This window comes from Salvelinus namaycush, chromosome 8 (assembly GCF_016432855.1).
Source record: "Salvelinus namaycush isolate Seneca chromosome 8, SaNama_1.0, whole genome shotgun sequence".
Taxonomy (NCBI): Eukaryota; Metazoa; Chordata; class Actinopteri; order Salmoniformes; family Salmonidae; genus Salvelinus; species Salvelinus namaycush.
The window spans coordinates 20428760-20447439 of NC_052314.1; the positions used below are offsets into that span (position 1 = coordinate 20428760).

The following is an 18680-nucleotide window of genomic DNA, read 5'->3' on the forward strand; positions in this document are numbered from 1 at the left end:
ATTTGGAAAGGCACACACCTGTTAATTTAAGGTCCCACAGTTGACAGTGAAATTTAGAGCAAAAACCAAGCTATGAGGTTGAACGAATTGTTCGTAGATCTCCGAGACAGGATTGTGTCTAGGCACAGATCTGGGGAAGAGTACCAAAGCATTTCTGCAGCATTGAAGGCCCCCAAAAACAGTGGCCTCCATCATTCTTTAAAAAAATGTTTTAACTTCTCTGGGATAGTTGGGACGCTAGCGTCCCAACTGACAAGCACCCCCAACCCCCCCCTCACTGATTAGCATCGCGTCACAATTAAATAGTAGCATCTAAATATGTAAATATCATTAAATCACAAGTCCAAGACACCAAATGAAAGATACACATCTTGTGAATAAAGCCACCATTTCAGATTTTTAAAATGTTTTACAGGGAAGACAAAATATGTAAATCTATTAGCTAACCACGTTAGCAAAAGACACCATTTTTCTTTGTCCACCATTTTTTCTCTCCACCAGTAGCTATCACCAATTCGGCCAAATAAAGATATTGATAGCCACTAACCAAGAAAAAACCTCATCAGATGACAGTCTGATAACATATTTATTGTATAGGATAGGTTTTGTTAGAAAAATGTGCATATTTCAGGTAGAAATCATAGTTTACAATTGCACCCACCATCACAACTCGACTAGAATAAATACAGAGAGCAACGTGTATTACCTAATTACTAATCATAAAACATTTCTTAAAAATACACAGCTCACAGCAATGGAAAGACACAGATCTTGTGAATTCAGACAATATTTCAGATGTTCTAAGTGTTTTACAGCGAAAACACAATAAATCGTTATATTAGCATACCACATGTGCAAACGTTACCCGAGCATTGATTCAAGCCAAAGAGAGCGATAACGTAATCATCGCCAAAATATATTAATTTTTTCACTAACCTTCTCAGAATTCTTCCGATGACACTCCTGTAACATCATATTACAACATACATATAGAGTTTGTTCGAAAATGTGCATATTTAGCCACAAAAAAACGTGGTTATACAATGACAATACTAGCAAAACTAGCCTGAAAATGTCGGGCGCCATCTTTAACAGTGATCTTGTCTCATGAATAACTATTCATAAACTTGACTAAAAAAATATAAGTTGGACAGCTATCGAAAGACAAATTAGTTCTTAATGCAATCGCTGAATTACATTTCTAAAATTATCCTTACTGTGCAATACAGGGTTCGCCAAGCGAAGCTATACCAAAACAAATGGCGGAATATGCGTTTAAAATTTTTCGACAGAACAACGATTTATCATCTTAAATATTTCTTACTATGAGGTGATCTTCCATCAGAATCTTGGGCAATGTATCCTTTCTTGGGTCTAATCTTCTTTTGGTCGAAAGATGTCCTCTTGTCCGTCGAAATGCCCACTAACGTTCGACCGGGACCCCGAAACGTGCCCGGCTCTTCAAAGTACGTCACAAAGAAATGCCTCAAAATCGCACTAAACGGATATAAATTGCTATAAAACGGTTTAAATTAACTACCTTATGATGTCTTTAACACCTATAACGAATAAAAATATGACCGGCGATATATAAGTGGCTAAACCAAAGCTTGGAAGGAGGCCAGTCCGACGACCACTCTGCGTCGAGCGCACTGTTGAAAAGGACGTTCTTTCTGCTCCAGAGTCTATTTATAGAGCCCGGATTGCGCAATCCACTCCATTCAAAATCTCCCCGCTTACTGACATCTAGAGGAAGGCGTAGGCAGTGTTTGTAGCATCATAGCATTCACAGGGACTTATGAACTGACCTGGGAGCAGGGGCCAAGATTTCTGAAATCTCACTCCCTGGCAGGAAAAGTGCTGTAGAATGAGTTCTGTTTCACTCAGAGACATAATTCCAACGGTTATAGAAACTAGAGAGTGTTTTCTATCCAATAATAACAATAATATGCATATTGTACGAGCAAGAATTGAGTACTAGGCAGTTTAATTTGGAGACCAATTTTCCCTAAGTCGAAACAGCACCCCCTATATCCCAGAGAAGTTAACCCGTTTTCTCCCCAATTTCGTGGTATCCAATTGGTAGTTATAGTCTTGTCTCATTGCTGCAATTCCCGTACGGACTCGGGAGAGGCGAAGGTCGAGAGCCATGCGTCCTGCGAAACACAACCCAACCAAGCCGCACTGCTTCTTGACACAATGCCCACTTAACCCGGAAGCCAGCCGCACCAATGTGTCGGAGGAAACACTGTGCACCTGGCGACTGTGTCAGCATGCATTGTGCCCGGCCCGTCACAGGTGCGCGATGGGACAAGGACATCCCTGCCGGCCAAACCCTCCCCTAACCCAGACGACGCTGGGCCAATTGGGCGCCGCCCCACGGGTCTCCTTGGGGAGACCAGCTGCGACAGAGCCTGGACTCAAACCCAGAATCTCAAGTGGCACAGCTAGCACTGCGATGCAATGCCTTAGACCCCTGCGCCACCCCATCATTCTTAAATGGAAGAAGTTTGGAACCACCAAAACTCTTCCTAGAGCTGGCCGCCTGGCCAAACTGAGCAATCGGGGGGAAAATAGCATTAATCAGGGAGGTGACCAAGAACCCGATGGTCACTCTGACAGAGCTCCAGAGTTCCTCTGTGGAAATGGGAGAACCTTCCAGAAGGACAACCGTCTCTGCACCACTCAACCAATCAGGCTTTTATTGTAAAGTGGCCAGACGGAAGCCACTCCTCAGTAAAAGGCACATGACAGCTCGCTTGGAGTTTGCCAAAAGGCAGCTAAAGGACTCTCAGACCATGAAAAACAAGATTCTCTGGTCTGATGAATGCCAAGCGTCACATCTGAAGGAAACCTGGCACCATCCCTACGGTGGAGCATGGTGGTGGCAGCATCATGCTGTGGGAATGTTTTTCAGCGGCAGGGACTGGGAGACTAGTCAGGGTCAAGAGATAGATGAACAGAGCAAAGTACAGAGAGATCCTTGATGAAAACCTGCTCCAGGTTGCTCAGGACCTCAGACTAGGGTGAAGGTTCACCTTCCAACAGGACAACAACTCTAAGCACACAACCAAGACAATGCAGGAGTGGCTTTGGGACAAGTCTCTGAATGTCCTTGAGTGGCCCAGCCAGAGCCCAGATTTGAACCCGATCGAACATCTCTGGAGAGACCTGAAAATAGCTGTGCGCGACAGCCCCCATCCAACCTGACAGAGCTTGAGAGGATCTGCAGAGAAGATTAGGAGAAACTCCCCAAATATAATGTGCCACGCTTGTAGTGTCACACTCAAGAAGTCTCGAGGCTGTAATCGCTGCCAAAGGTGCTTCAACAAAGTACTGAGTAAAGGGTCTGAACACTTATGTAAATGTGATATTTCAGTTGTTGTTTTTTTATACATTTGCTAACATTTCTAAAACCTTTTTTTCACTTTGTCATTATGGGGTATTGTGTGTAGATTGATGATGGAAAATAACAATGTTTAACGCGTGCGCTGGAAATCGTGAAGCAAGTTCAGGGAGTGAGTACATTTAATAAAATAAACATAATACAAAACAAGAAACACGAACAACGCACTTACAAGAAACTGAAACAGAAACAATAACGCCTGGGGAAGGAACCAAAGGGAGTGACATATATAGGGAAGATAATCAGGGAGGTGATGGAGTCCAGGTGAGTCTGATGACTCGCAGGTGCGCGTAACGATGGTGAGAGGTATGCACCATAATGAGCAGCCTGGTGACCTAGAGGCTGGAGAGGGAGCACACGTGACACAATGTAATCCATTTTAGAATAAGGCTGTAACAAAATGTGGAAAAAGTCTAGGGGTCCGAATACTTTCAGAATGCACTGTAGTCAAACGTCCAATCAAAAAAATGGGCGAACACAAATGTACAATATCTGAAGCTTTAACAGTACTTGTGTGTGTGTGTGCACGAGTGCAAGTGTTCAACTTCAAGAACATTGATTAGAGGGAGTAGGCCTACTTAAACATAACATTGGGATCAATGTTTAGACAAAAAGATGGCACTGCAGTGGATAGCAGCCGTTTTATTCCTGATAAATTTAGCTTGAAAACAAATTTGAGATCAGAACTTTTTTTGTACATAATGTCTCCGGCATCATTTCCTATGACCAGAAACAGCTTCTGGACATCAGAACAGTGATCACTAAACTGGATTTGGATGAAAATGTCTACTTCAACGAGTCATTAGCTCTGAACGTTCTGCTTACTCTAGACCAGGCCCTAATTTGCGAGACTCAAAAGAGGAAGCAACGGCACAAGAGAGGCAAAAGAGCCGGCAACCTGATGAGGTTGGTGAGCAAATAAACCGCCTCTACCCTCCATTCTATTAGCGAACGAGAAAAAAAATGAACGAGCCCCGTTTGAGAGCATCCTATTAACGGTACCCGAAGAACTGTAATATTGTATGTTTCTCAGAGTTGTGGCTGAACAAGGACATATATATTATCCATCTTGCTGGCTTGCCCGTACATCGTCAAGACCGGTCGTCAGCCTCGGGGAAGACGAAGACGGGAGGGGTGTGTCTCTTTGTTAATAGCTGGTGAGCGATCTCTAATGTTAAGGAAGTCTAGAGTTTTTCCTCGCCTGAGTTAGAATACCTCATGACAAGCTGCAGACCATGCTATTTACCGTAAGAGTTTTCATCTATATTTGTCATCTACTAACAGCTATTCTAGTTATGGTTCATCCTATATCACTACTGCTGTACACATATTTTCTATTCATATACTCTCCATACTGTATTTACACACCATTATATGTATATTTCTATACATTATATGCATATTCTTTTTTTTATTCCAGTCTCTGACATTGCCGTTCTGATATTTATTTATTAAAAAAATATATACAGTTGAAGTCGGAAGTTTACATACAATTAGGTTGGAGTCATTAAAACTCGTTTTCAACCACTCCACAAATTTCTTGTTAACAAACTATAGTTTTGGCAAGTCGGTTGGGATGTCTACTTTGTGCATGACACAAGTCATTTTTCCAACAATTGTTTACAGACAGATTATTTCACTTTTATTTCACTGTATCACAATTCCAGTGGGTCAGAAGTTGACTGTGTCTTTAACTTCTTATGGCTGCAGCCCGACGTCGGTACACTTATGACAACAGCCAGCTCAAAGTGCAGGGCGCGAAATTCAAAATATATTTTTTTTTAATATTTAACTTTCACATATTAACAAGTCCAATACAGCATATGAAAGGTACACATCTTGTGAATCCAGCCAACATGTCCGATTTTTAAAATGTTTTACAGGGAAGACACAATATGTAAATCTATTAGCTAACCACGTTAGCAAAAGACACCACTTTTTTTTACTCCAACAGTTTTTTACTCCATCAGTAGCTATCACAAATTCGACCAAATAAAGATATAAATAGCCACTAACCAAGAAACAACTTCATCAGATGACAGTTTGATAACATATTTATTGTATAGCATATGTTTTGTTAGAAAAATGTGCATATTTCAGGTATAAATCATAGTTTACATTGCAGCTACAATCAGAAATTGCACCGAAAGCAGCCATAATATTTACAGACACCAACGTCAAATACCTAATTACTCATCATAAAACATTTCTGAAAAATACATAGTGTACAGCAATTGAAAGACAGGCATCTTGTGATTCCAGACAATATTTCCGATTTATCAAGTGTTTTACAGCGAAAACACAATAGAGCGTTATATTAGCGTACCACAATAGCCAAAAACACAAGCAATTTCCCATTAGCAAAAGTTAGCGATCGTAACAAACAAGCAAAAGATATATAATTTTTGACTAACCTTGATTTTCTTCATCAGATGACAGTCCTATAACATCAGGTTATACATACACTTATGTTTTGTTCGAAAATGTGCATATTTAGAGCTGAAATCAGTGGTTACACATTGTGCTAACGTAGCATCTTTTTCCCACAACGTCTAAACAGCAACGATATTTTTCTGACACGTTTTCTGACACACATATTCTGACCAAATAGCTATTCATAAACATAAGTAAAAAATACACGTTGTATAGGAAATGATAGATCCATTAGTTCTTAATGAAATCGCAGTGTTAGAATTCTAAAAAATAACTTAATTACGACATCCAGCTTCGGTATAGCTGAGTACCCCAAAGTTGGGCGCCCACGACTAATTCACATGCACGACAGATATATGAATTAGCATCATAAAATGTTTCTTACTTTTGGTGATCTTCCGTCAGAATGTTGGACAAGGTGTCCTTTGTCAAGAACAGTCGTTGTTTGGATTCAGAACGTTCATTTTCCCTCTCGATTTAGCACGCACACTTGCCAAGTGGCACAAAGCTCTCCAAGTCAACAAACGGAAGAGAACGGAACACGGCAAAACTCCCGAAAAATTTTCAATAATCTGATGAAACTATATTGAAAAAACATACTTTACGATGATATGGTCACATGTATCAAATAAAATCATAGCCGGAGATATTAGTCGTCCATAACGACAGCTAAACAGAAGGCCATGTCCCTTTCGCGCGCTCCAGAAAACAGAAAATGGACGGTCACGTCATACAAAGAGCTTTTATTCCACCTCAGACCAAGATAAACACGAAAGACATTCCACTTCCTGGTCAGGAAGTGTGCTGCAGAATGACTTCTGTTTCACTCAGAGAAATAATTCAAACGGTTTTAGAAACTAGAGAGTGTTTTCTATCCAATAGTAATAATAATATGCATATTGTACGAGCAAGAATTGAGTACGAGGCCGTTTGAAATGGGCACCTTTTATCTGGCTACTCAATACGCCCCCTGCAGCCCAAACAGGTTAAACAGCTTGGAAAATTCCAGAAAATTATGTTATGGCTTTAGAAGTTTCTGATAGGCTAATAGACATCGTTTGAATCAATTGGAGGTGTACCTGTGGATGTATTTCAAGGCCTACCTTCAAACTCAGTGCCTCTTTGCTTGACATCATGGGAAAATCAAAAGAAATCAGCCAAGACCTCAGAAAAAAAAGAATTCATCCGGTTCATCCTTGGGAGCAATTTCCAAACGCCTGAAGGTACCACGTTCATCTGTACAAACAATAGTACGCAAGTATAAACACCATGGGACGCAGCCATTATACCGCTCAGGAAGGAGACGCGTTCTGTCTCCTAGAGATGAATGTACTTTGGTGCGAAAAGTGCAAATCAATCCCAGAACAACAGCAAAGGACCTTGTGAAGATGCTGGAGGAAACAGGCACAAAAGTATCTATATCCACAGTTAAACGAGTCCTATATTGACATAACCTGAAAGGCCGCTCAGCAAGGAAGAAGCCACTGCTCCAAAACCGCCATAAAAAAGCCAGACTACGGTTTGCAACTGCACATGGGGACAAAGATCGTACTTTTTGGAGAAATGTCCTCTGGTCTGATGAAACAAAAATAGAACTGTTTGGCCATAATGACCATCGTCATGTTTGGAGGAAAAAGGGGGAGGCTTGCAAGCCGAAGAACACCATCCCAACCGTGAAGCACGGAGGTGCAGCATCATGTTGTGGGCGTGCTTTGCTGCAGGAGGGACTGGTGCCTTTCACAAAGTAGATGGCATCATGAAGGAGGAAAATTATGTGGATATATTGAAGCAACATCTCAAGACATCAGTCAGGAAGTTAAAGCTTGGTCAGAAATTGGTCTTCCAAATGGACAATGACCCCAAGCATACTTCCAAAGTTGTGGCAAAATGGCTTAAGGACAACAAAGTCTAGGTATTGGAGTGGCCATCACAAAGCCTTGACCTCAATCCTATAGAACATTTTGGGGCAGAACTGAAAAAGTGTGTGTGAGCAAGGAGGCCTACAAACCTGACTCAGTTACACCAGCTCTCATGTGGAATGGGCCAAAATTCACCCAGCTACTTATGGAAGGCTACCTGAAACGTTTGACCCAAGTTAAACAATTTATAGGCAATGCAACCAAATACTAATTGAGTGTATGTAAACGTGTAATAAATAAATAAAAGGTGAAATAAATCATTCTCTCTACTATTATTCTGACATTTCACATTCTTAAAATAAAGTGGTGATCCTAACTGACCTAAGACAGGGAATGTTTACTAAGATTAAATGTCAGGAATTGTGAAAAATTTAGTTTAAATGTATTTGGCTAAGGTGTATGTAAACTTCCGACTTCAACTGTATATCTAAATTATGTTAATTTTTTATTATTACCAGGTTTTATTGGACTGTTGGAGCTAGAAACAAAAGCATTTCGCTGCACCTGCAAATTTGCAAAGATCAGCAAATATGTGTACGCGACGAATAAAATGTGTTTTTGCTTTGATTTGATGTCTACAAGTAATTGTTACAGCATCAGGTAAATAGCTTTGAGAGCTTTGTCCAAATACTGGTGGACACAACTAACAAAATAATGGACAATCTAACCAGAGAAGTCCAAGAACTTAAGACCAGTTTACAATTTTCCCAGGGAGAGGTGGATGTTCTGAAAGAGACTTGCAGCAAGATGACAACAAACTGTAAGTCCACACAAGATGACATCAGCACTGTCTTTGAATCATTATCACAGATGACTGGAAAAACAGACTGTCTAGAGGGACAATCTAGGAGGAATAACATTGTTTTGGATGGGATATCAGAGTCTCCACATGAGACCTGGATGGAGTCTGAGGAGAAAGTGAGAAAGATTATCACTGAAAAGCTGCAGATGGATCATAGGAAGATTGAGGTGGAGCGCACCCACAGGTCTGGAAAACCTGTAACCAGCCCAAGTTACAGACTCAGGCTGATAGTGGTCAAGTTCCTAAGCTTCAAGGACAAGATGGCTGTTCTGGAGAGAGCCAAGAACTTGAGAGGAACCAACATCTTCCTCAATGAGGACTTCTCAGAACCTGTGCGTCAGAGGCGGAAATAATTGATCCCAGCTATGAAAGCTGCTAGAGAGCGTGGGGACATTGCTTACATCTGCTTTGACAAGCTCATTGTCCACCCTCCCTCACAAAGCCTGAGAAGAGTGAGCGAGCCAAGCTTCTGAGTCAGTAGCTTCAGCCCAACATCACACACATGCACACACAAGAAGTGACACTCACAAGTGCCTGATTGACTGACTATTAGATTGACTGACTACTGACTGACTTTTATTTTACTTATTTATTATTTCCACATTATGTCTATCTCCGATAAGCTACCCAGGGAAGGGATAAGAATAGCCCGTACTAAAGTATGTAGTATGTAGCCTTAGAAATAAGGCTCATGAATTCACTAACTTGCTAACATCGGATAACATTCATATACTGGCCATCTCTGAAACTCACTTAGATAATATAATGAGTAGCAATATAATGATATAACATCTCCAGAAAAGACAGGAATGCCTATGGGGGAGATGTTGCTGTACATTTTTTAGAGCCATATTCCTGTAAATCTTAGAGAGGATCTCATATCAAATGTTGTTGAAGTGTTGGGGTTGCAAGTTCACCTGCCTCATCTAACGCTTATTCTTTTGGTGTGCTGCTATAGGCCACCAAGTGCTAACAGTCAGTATTTGGATAATACTGTATGTGTGCAATGCTTGATAGTGTGTATGATGTTAACAGAGAGGTTTATTTTCTGGGTGACCTGAACATGGACTGTTTAGCAACTAGCTGTCCTCTCAAGAGGAAGCTTCTAACTGTGACTAAAATCCTGTGATATGACCCAGGTTATCACTCAACCAACAAGAGTGCATACCAATAGTGTTGGATCTGTGACATCCACTTTTGATCATTTCTCCAGTAATGCTTCAGAGCTTTGCTCCGAAAGCAATATCAGTTCCCATTGGCTGTAGTGACCATAACATTGTGGTAATTACAAGGAAGCCAAGGTGCCAAAGGTTGGGCCTAAAGTAATTTATAAGAGATCATACAAAATGTTTACTCAGGACTCTTTTGTTGAAGATGTAAAAAAGGTATGTTGGTCTGATGTGTATGAGGAAGTGAATCCAGATGCAGCACTGGAAGTATTAGTCAAAATATTCATGCCAATTGTTGACAAGTATGCACCTGTTAAAAGATGAACGGTGAGAACTGTTAGAGTCCCCTGGATTGATGATTAATTAAAAAATGTTATGGTTCAAAGAAATTATGCAAAAGAGGTGGCAAACAAACCAGGCTGCTCAGCTGATTGGTTGACATACATTTTGTGTGACTAAACTTAACAGAAATAAGAAGAAACTATATTGCCAAACCAACATTTATGACATCAAAAAGTGGAAAAAGACTTTGGAGTACCTTAAATGGGCAGAAAACCCAATTCATCTCCATCATTCATTGTTGTAGTTTATAACAAAGAGGGGCAGCTCCGAACTGAGGGGCAGCCCCGGACTGAAGGGCGGCTCAGGCGCCTGTGGACTGAAGGGCGGCTCAGGCGCCTCTGGACTGAAGGGCGGCTCAGGCGCCTCTGGACTGAAGGGCGGCTCAGGCGCCTCTGGACTGAAGGGCGGCTCAGGCGGCTCCTGACTGACGGGCGGCTCAGGCGGCTCCTGACTGACGGGCGGCTCAGGCGGCTCAGGACAGACGGGCAGCTCAGGCGGCTCAGGACAGACGGGCGGCTCAGGCGGCTCAGGACAGACGGGCGGCTCAGGCGGCTCAGGACAGACGGGCGGCTCAGGCGGCTCTGGACAGACGGGCGGCTCAGGCGGCTCAGGACAGACGGGCGGCTCAGGCGGCTCAGGACAGACGGGCGGCTCAGGCGGCTCAGGACAGACGGGCGGCTCAGGACAGACGGGAGACTCTGGCAGCGCTGGGCATGAGGAAGACTCTGGCAGCACTGAACAGGCGGGAGCACCTGTAGGGAGGAGACGGAGAGACAGCCTGGTGCGGGGGGCTGCCACCGGAGGGCTGGTGCGTGGAGGCGGCACCGGATAGACCGGACCGTGGAGGCGCACTGCAGGTCTCGAGCACCGAGCCTGCCCAACCCTACCTGGCTGAATGCTCCCCGTAGCCAGGCCAGTGCGGCGAGGTGGAATATCCCGCACTGGGCTGTGCTGGCGAACCGGGGACACCATGCGTAGGGCTGGTGCCATGTACCCCGGCCCGATGAGACGCACTGGAGACCAGATGCGCTGAGCCGGCTTCATGGCACCTGGCTCGATGCCCGCTCTAGCCCGGCCGATACGAGGCGCTGCTATGTACCGCACCGGGCTATGCCTGCGCACTGGGGACACCGTGCGCCTCACGGCATAACACGGTGCCTGCCCGGTCCCTCTCTCTCCACGGTAAGCACGGGGAGTTGGCTCAGGTCTCCTACCTGACTTAGCCACACTCACCGTGTGCCCCCCCCCAAGAAATTTTTGGGGCTGCCTCTCGGGCTTCCAACCGCGCTGCCGTGCTGCCTCCTCATACCACCGCCGCTCATCTTTCGCTGCCTCCAGCTCTGCTTTGGGGCGGCGATATTCTCCAGCCTGAGCCCAGGGTCCCTCTCCGTTCAAAATCTCCTCCCATGTCCAGGAGTCTTGAGATTTCGGCCGCTGCTGCTGCTGCTGCTGCTGCCCGTTACCATGCTGCTTGGTCCTTTGGTGGTGGGTGATTCTGTAACGTTCGTCGTTGGGAGAAAGAGAGGAGGACCAAGGTGCAGCGTGGTAAGTATTCATTATCTCTTTTAATGAAAACGAATACTCGAACAAAAACAACAAAACACGAGAACGAAACGAAACAGTCCTGAACGGTGAAAATACAAAACACAGAACAGAAAATAATCACCCACGAAACACAGGTGGAAAAAGGCTACCTAAGTATGATTCTCAATCAGAGACAACTAACGACACCTGCCTCTGATTGAGAACCATACCAGGCCAAACGCAAAACACAACATAGAAAAACGAACATAGACAACCCACCCAACTCACGCCCTGACCATACTAAAACAAAGACATAACAAAAGAACTAAGATCAGAACGTGACAAACATTGAACATTTAACCATTATATTTGTGACTGACAGCCTTGACTCAGAGCTACAAAATGACATATCATACACTGCTGTTGAGGAACAATGGGAAAGTATTTCTGCTGTGAAAGTTGATAAACTTTTAACCCAACTTTTGAGAAAATGGCCCTTGACTGTTTTTGTACACCTACTGGAGAGCTCTTCTTTGTCTACACCTATTCAGCATCGTTCGCACCCTCTTAAGACTTAGCCCCACCCATCTCTTTAAATAGCTATCCAATAGCTACTGTTTTTGTACACCTACTGGAGAGCTCTTCTTTGTCTACACCTATTCAGCATCGTTCGCACCCTCTTAAGACTTAGCCCCACCCATCTCTTTAAATAGCTATCCAATAGCTACCCGGACTATCTGCATTGACCCTTTTTGCAGAACTCTTTTGACTCATCATATACACTGCTGTTACTGTTTATTGTATATCTTGTTGAGCTTCAAGTTCCTCTGTGTCCACATCACTAAGGAATTAGTTGTGTTCCACACACACCAACACAGTCGTGAAGAGGGAATGACAATGCTTCTTCCCAGTCAGGAAGCTGAAAATACTCACTACCGACACCCTGGTTTGAATCCAGGCTGTATCACAACCGGCAGTGATTGGGAGTCCCATAGGGCGGTGCACAATTGGGCCTGTGTCGTCTGGGTTTGGCTGGTGTAGGCCGTCATTGTAAATAAGAATTTGTTCTTAAAAACTTCTTATGGCTGCAAGCCCGAGGTCGGTACACTTATGACAACATCCAGCTCAATTGCAGGGCGCGAAATTCAAAATCTATTTTTTTAAAATATTTAACTTTCACACATTAACAAGTCCAATACAGCATTTGAAAGATAAACATCTTGTGAAACCAGCCAACGTGTCCGATTTTTAAAATGTTTTACAGCAAAAACACCACGTATATTTATGTTAGTTCACCACCAAATACAAAAGAGGACAGACATGTTTCACAGCACAGGTAGCATGCACAAAGCCAACCTAACTAACCAAGATCCAACCAAACAAACCTAGAAACAACTTCCTCAGATGACAGTCCTATAACATGTTACACAATAAATCTATATTTTGTTCGAAAAATGTGCATATTTGAGCTATAAATCAGTTTTACATTGATGCTACCATCATAGCTACAGTCAGAAATAGCACGGGAGTAGCCAGAGTAAATACAGACACCAACGTCAACTACCTAATTACTCATCATAAAACATTTCAGAAAAATATATGGTGTATAGCAAAATGAAAGACAAAGATCTTGTGAATACAGACAATATTTCCGATTTTTTAAGTGTTTTACAGCGAAAACACAATATATCGTTATATTAGCTTACTGCAATGGCTAACACACAACAGCATTGATTCCAAGTAATCGGTAGCGATAGCACAGCTCGACAGATATATGAAATAGCATCCCAAATTGGGTCCTTATCTTTGTTGATCTTCCATCAGAATGTTGTAAAGGGGTCCATTGTCCAGAACCTTCTTTGTTTGGATCCAGAACGAACTATTTCCCTCTTGAATTAGCAAGCACACTGGCCGTGCGGCGCTAACCTCTCCTTCTTGAACAAATTCCTCCAACGCATCACGTCTAAAGTCCCGAATAAATTTCAATAATATAATTAAACTATATTGAAAAAACATACTTTAGGATGATATTGTGACATGTATCAAGTAAAATCGAAGCCGGAGATCATATTCACCTATAACGACGGTTTTCCAGGAGGCAATTCCAGGTCCAACTTCGCGCCTTCGAAACAAAGAATAATGGCCGACCTCTCACTCCAAGAGGCTGTATTCAATCCCTGAACGAGATATTCAAGTCATTTCTGCTCTCACTTCCGCATGACACCCAAGGGAAGGCGTATGACGTGTTTCTATGGTCCCAAGTGACATGCCCTTTTATAGACAAGCTCTTGAAAAAAGACCTCGCATTTGGAAATCTCACTTCCGGATAGGAAATGGGCTGCAGAAAGAGTTCTGGTTCACTTAGAGAAATAATTCAAACTGTTTAAGAAACTAGAGAGTGTTTTCTATCCAATAGTAATGATAATATGCATATTGTACGAGCAAGAATTGAGTAGGAGGCCGTTTGAAATGGGCACGATTTAACTGGCTACTCAATACTTTACCTTGCAGCCATAAGAGGTTTTAACTGACTTGCCTAGTTAAATAAAGGTAAAAATTTAAAAATTTAAATTGAGAGCACCAGGACCCTGAACAGCTTCTAACTCCAAGCCGTAAGATTGATAAATACACTGAACAAAAATGCAACATGCAATCATTTCAAAGATAAGAGTTGCAGTTCATATGTGACTCACCACCTGGATTTGGTCTTATGTAGCTACATTTGAAATTGTCTTTTTGATATTGGATAAAAGTAGAGATTTGAGGAACAATGGGAAAGTAATTCTGCTTTGAAAGTTGATCAACTTGTAAAGTCACTTTTGAGAAAATGACTTTTGACTGATTTGGTATCTAGTCAAGAGTTCTTCTTTGTCTACACCCATTCAGCATCGTTCACACCCTCTTAAGCTTTAGCCCCACCCATCTTGTTTCGCTCTCGGAGCGCACACTTGACACTCTGGCCGATGATTTGTTTGTTTACATGAAAACAGCCTAACCAGCTCTGCTGGCAACAATTTCATTATGCTTTTTTGCAGACACTTACTGACACCGGCCATATTCAACGGATGTTGTACACACATCACATAATGTTAGCTAATGAGCCAGCCAGCTAACGTTAGCTAGTTAAACAACAATGAACAGTGCCAACAAAGCCACAGTGCTGGGAGATAAACAGCCTGGTTCAATGTTAGCTAGCTAACATTAGGCTCTAACTAGAATAGCAAACGGCTCTGGGAAATGAATAATAACGTCAGCTAGGGAGCCAGCCAGCTAACGTTAGCTAGCAAGCTAACAGTGCACTTTAGCTTAAGACATATAGCTAACTTAATCATCCAGAAAGTGGAGAGCAACACTTATGCAGCTCCAATACACAATACATAAAAAGAAAAGCTGCGTTCGACAGGATTACCAACACAGACTAACGAGCTCAAATAGACAGAAGCCCTCTATATGGCAGAACAATTCGAATTCTTCTCTCGGCATGCCCAGCCCACTCATTATCTCAGCCAATCAAGGCTAGTGGGAAGGTTGCAGACTTTTTCTGTGGCTTAACCAACAAGGTTCATAATTTAACAAGTTTGTTATTAAGGCACATGAGAGTTCACATGTTCGGGAAGGCATTTTTGCCCCAATTTTTTTTTTGCGTTCAAACGGCTATCCTGTGAAGTTTTGACTTGTGACATACGCCTAGTTTCCTGAATCGGGTCACATATAAGGAAATCAGTCAATTTGAAATAAATAAATTAGGCCCCAATCTATGGATTTCACATGACTGGGAATACAGATATGAATCTGATGGTCAAAGATACCTTTAAAAAATGGTAGGGACGTGGATCAGAAAACCAGTCAGTATCTGGTGTGAACACCATATATTTTTTATTTTTTAAATTGTATTTCACCTTTATTTAACCAGGTAGGCCAGTTGAGAACAAGTTCTCATTTACAACTGCGACCTGGCCAAGATAAAGCAAAGCAGTGTGACACAAACAACAACACAGAGTTACACGTGGGATAAACAAAGGTACAGTCAATAACACAATGGAAAATCTATATACAGTGTGTGCAAATGGAGTAAGGAGGTAAGGCAATAAATAGGCCATAGTAGCGAAGTAATTACAATTTAGCAAATTAACACTGGAGTGATAGATGTGCAGATGATGATGTACAAGTAGAAATACTGGTGTGCAAAAGAGCAAAAAAGTAAATAAAAACAATACGGGGATGAGGTAGGTAGTTGGATGGGCTATTTACAGATGGGCTGTGTACAGCTGCAGCGATCGGTAAGCTGCTCAGATAGCTGATGCTTAAAGTTAGTGAGGGAGATATGTCTCCAACTTCAGCGATTTTTGCAATTCGTTCCAGTCATTGGCAGCAGAGAACTAGAAGGAAAGGCGGCCAAAGGAGGTGTTGGCTTTGGGAATGACCAGTGAGATATACCTGCTGGAGCGCGTGCTACGGGTGGGTGTTGTTATGGTGACCAGTGAGCTGAGATAAGGAGGAGCTTTACTGGTGAGACCTGGGACCTGGAACACACTGTCAATCAAGAGCATCCCAAACATGCTAAATGGGTGATGTCTGGTGAATATGCAGACATTAGAAGAACTGAGATATTTTCAACTTCCAGGAATTGTGTACAGATCCTTGTGACATGGGGCTATGCATTGTCATGCTAAAACAAGAAGGGATGGCGGCGGATGAATGGCACAACAATGGGCCTCAGGATCTCATCACGGTATCTCTGTGCATTCAAATTGCCATAGATAAAATGGAATTCTGTTCGTTGTCTGTAGCTTATGCCTGCCGATACCTTAACATCACTGCCACCATGGGGTGCACTCTTCACAACCTTGACATCAGCAAACTGCTCGCCCACATTACGCTGTCTGCCATCTGCCCGGTACAGTTGAAACCAGGATTCATCCATGAAGAGCACACTTCAGCATGTCAGTGGCCATTGAAGGTAAGCATTTGTCCACTGAAGTCGGTTACTACGCCGAACTGCAGTCAGGTCAAGACCCTGATGAGGATGACAAGCATGCAGATGAGCTTCCTTGAAACGGTTTCTGACAGTTTGTAGACAAATTCTCCGGTTGTGCAAACCCGTAGTTTCATCAGATGTCCGGGTGGCTGTTCTCAAATGATTGTGTGACAAACGTGTTGTGTGATAAAACTGCACATTTTAGAGTGATGATGGGTTATCTTGGCAAAGGAGAAATGCACATTAACAGGGATATTAACAAAACAGTGCACAAAACTTGACAGAAATACGTTTTTTGCGCATATGGAACATTTCTGGGATCTTTTATTTCAGCTCGTGAATAATGGGACCAAACTTTACATGTTGTGGTTATATTTTTGTTCAATATAGTTTTTCAAGTAGCTACCCAGACTATCTGCATTGACCCTTTTGCACTCTTTTGACTCATCACATACGCTGCTGCTACTGTTTATGATCTATCCTGTTGCCTAGTCACTTTACCCCTACCAATATGTACATATCTACCTCAATTACAGTACGTCATAGCCCTGCACATCGACTCAGTACTGGTACCCTGTGTATATAGGCAAGTTATTATTACTCATTGTGTATTTATTCCTCGTCTTATTATTTTTCTGTAATTATTATTTTTTTTCTCTCTGCATTGCTGGGAAGGGCCAGTAAGTAAACATTTCTCTGATAGTCTACACCTGTTGTTTAGGAAGCATGTGACAAATAGGATTTGATTTTGATGTGATTTAGCTTTATGTTACAGTGACTTTTGTGTTTATGGTGAAAATGCTGTTAAAAACATTCTGATACAGATTTTGTGTTTCTTTCCCTTAAAATCTTAACATAATAAACCCATAACTCTGTGCACTGCTTTTCTAATGGATTTTTTTTTCTATTTAGGTCCAAATTTGAGCAAAATCTAAAATTGCGATTAATCGAGATTAGCTAATGCCATTAACTAAATTAATTATTTTTAATCGTTTGACAGCCCTAATTTAGAATAAGGTTTAACAGCTTTGTCATTCAATTTTTTATTTAAAAATAATCTTATTTGATTATTTTATATATTTTACATGTGATAAGGTCACATAGAGGGCCAGAGATAATTACAGACACCTGTGATAATCTTAATTACCCAATAGGGCCATACAATCCTCTAAAGTGACCAACATTCTGGTAGTTTACTGGCAAACTTAGTCTCTAGTAATATACCCTCCCTTTGCAACACTACTGATGATACATTTGTTTGTTTCCCCGTGCTCATCCTAACCTCTACTCCTTCTCTGTCTCTGTTCCAGAACTCTCTCTGAGACCGGACATGTCCAGCTGTCCCTCCCCCATGGCATGCCCCACCCACTTCTCTGGCTCGCCAGCGATGAAGATCTACATCGATCCCTTCACCTACGAGGACCCCAACGAAGCCGTCCGAGAATTTGCCAAAGAGATAGACGTATCCTGTGTGAAGATTGAGGAGGTCATTGGTGCAGGTGAATGGGAAGAGAGGAAACCTAACATTCAGTAACATGGGGGAGAATCTCTCTGCCTCTGCTGCAGTGAAAGCTGTGAATCTATCATTCTCTTTTCCACTTCCCCTCTACCTGTATCTGGGTGTTGGATGAAGGAATTGTCTGAGACATTTGGTCTTACCTCAGATATTCTGTTTCTGAAAACCACTCTTTCCATCTGATTTGTTTTGCTTTTAGAGAGAAAGAACCATTTCCACTTAACAGACTTGCTCTCTTTACAGAGGGCAATGTTAGCCACTATCTCAGTGAAAACTGATAATATGTAACTAGACTCCTTTCCATTATTCTATATTTCATGCTGATTTTATCTGCCAGGATTTTTTTTTTTACTTGACTTGATATATTCATGCATTCAGCAAAAGAACGATCCTAGCACTGACTGGTGTCTGACATGTTGGAACTTGTCTTATGACCCTGAAACTGGGCTCTATGTTATTGGGTACCACAGGGAGCCAGAGTGTAACACTCTCTTCATCTCGGTGTTTGTCACATATACAGTGTTTATCTTTATGAGGACTTTTGATTGTACATGTGCTATATTTAAGCTATAAGGCCCAAGGGGGTGTGGT

General features: G+C 42.3%; 1 protein-coding gene across 1 annotated transcript in view; it reads left to right on the forward strand.

Annotated features, from left to right (window-relative positions):
• LOC120052503 (ephrin type-B receptor 1-like) overlaps positions 1–18680 on the forward strand; it is a 120673-nt gene that overhangs the window by 82733 nt on the left and 19260 nt on the right. The window contains exons 9-10 of the mRNA XM_038999451.1: positions 4143–4157; positions 17953–18072. Of these exons, the coding sequence (XP_038855379.1) occupies positions 4143–4157; positions 17953–18072 (135 nt within the window). The remainder of the gene's footprint in view (positions 1–4142; positions 4158–17952; positions 18073–18680) is intronic.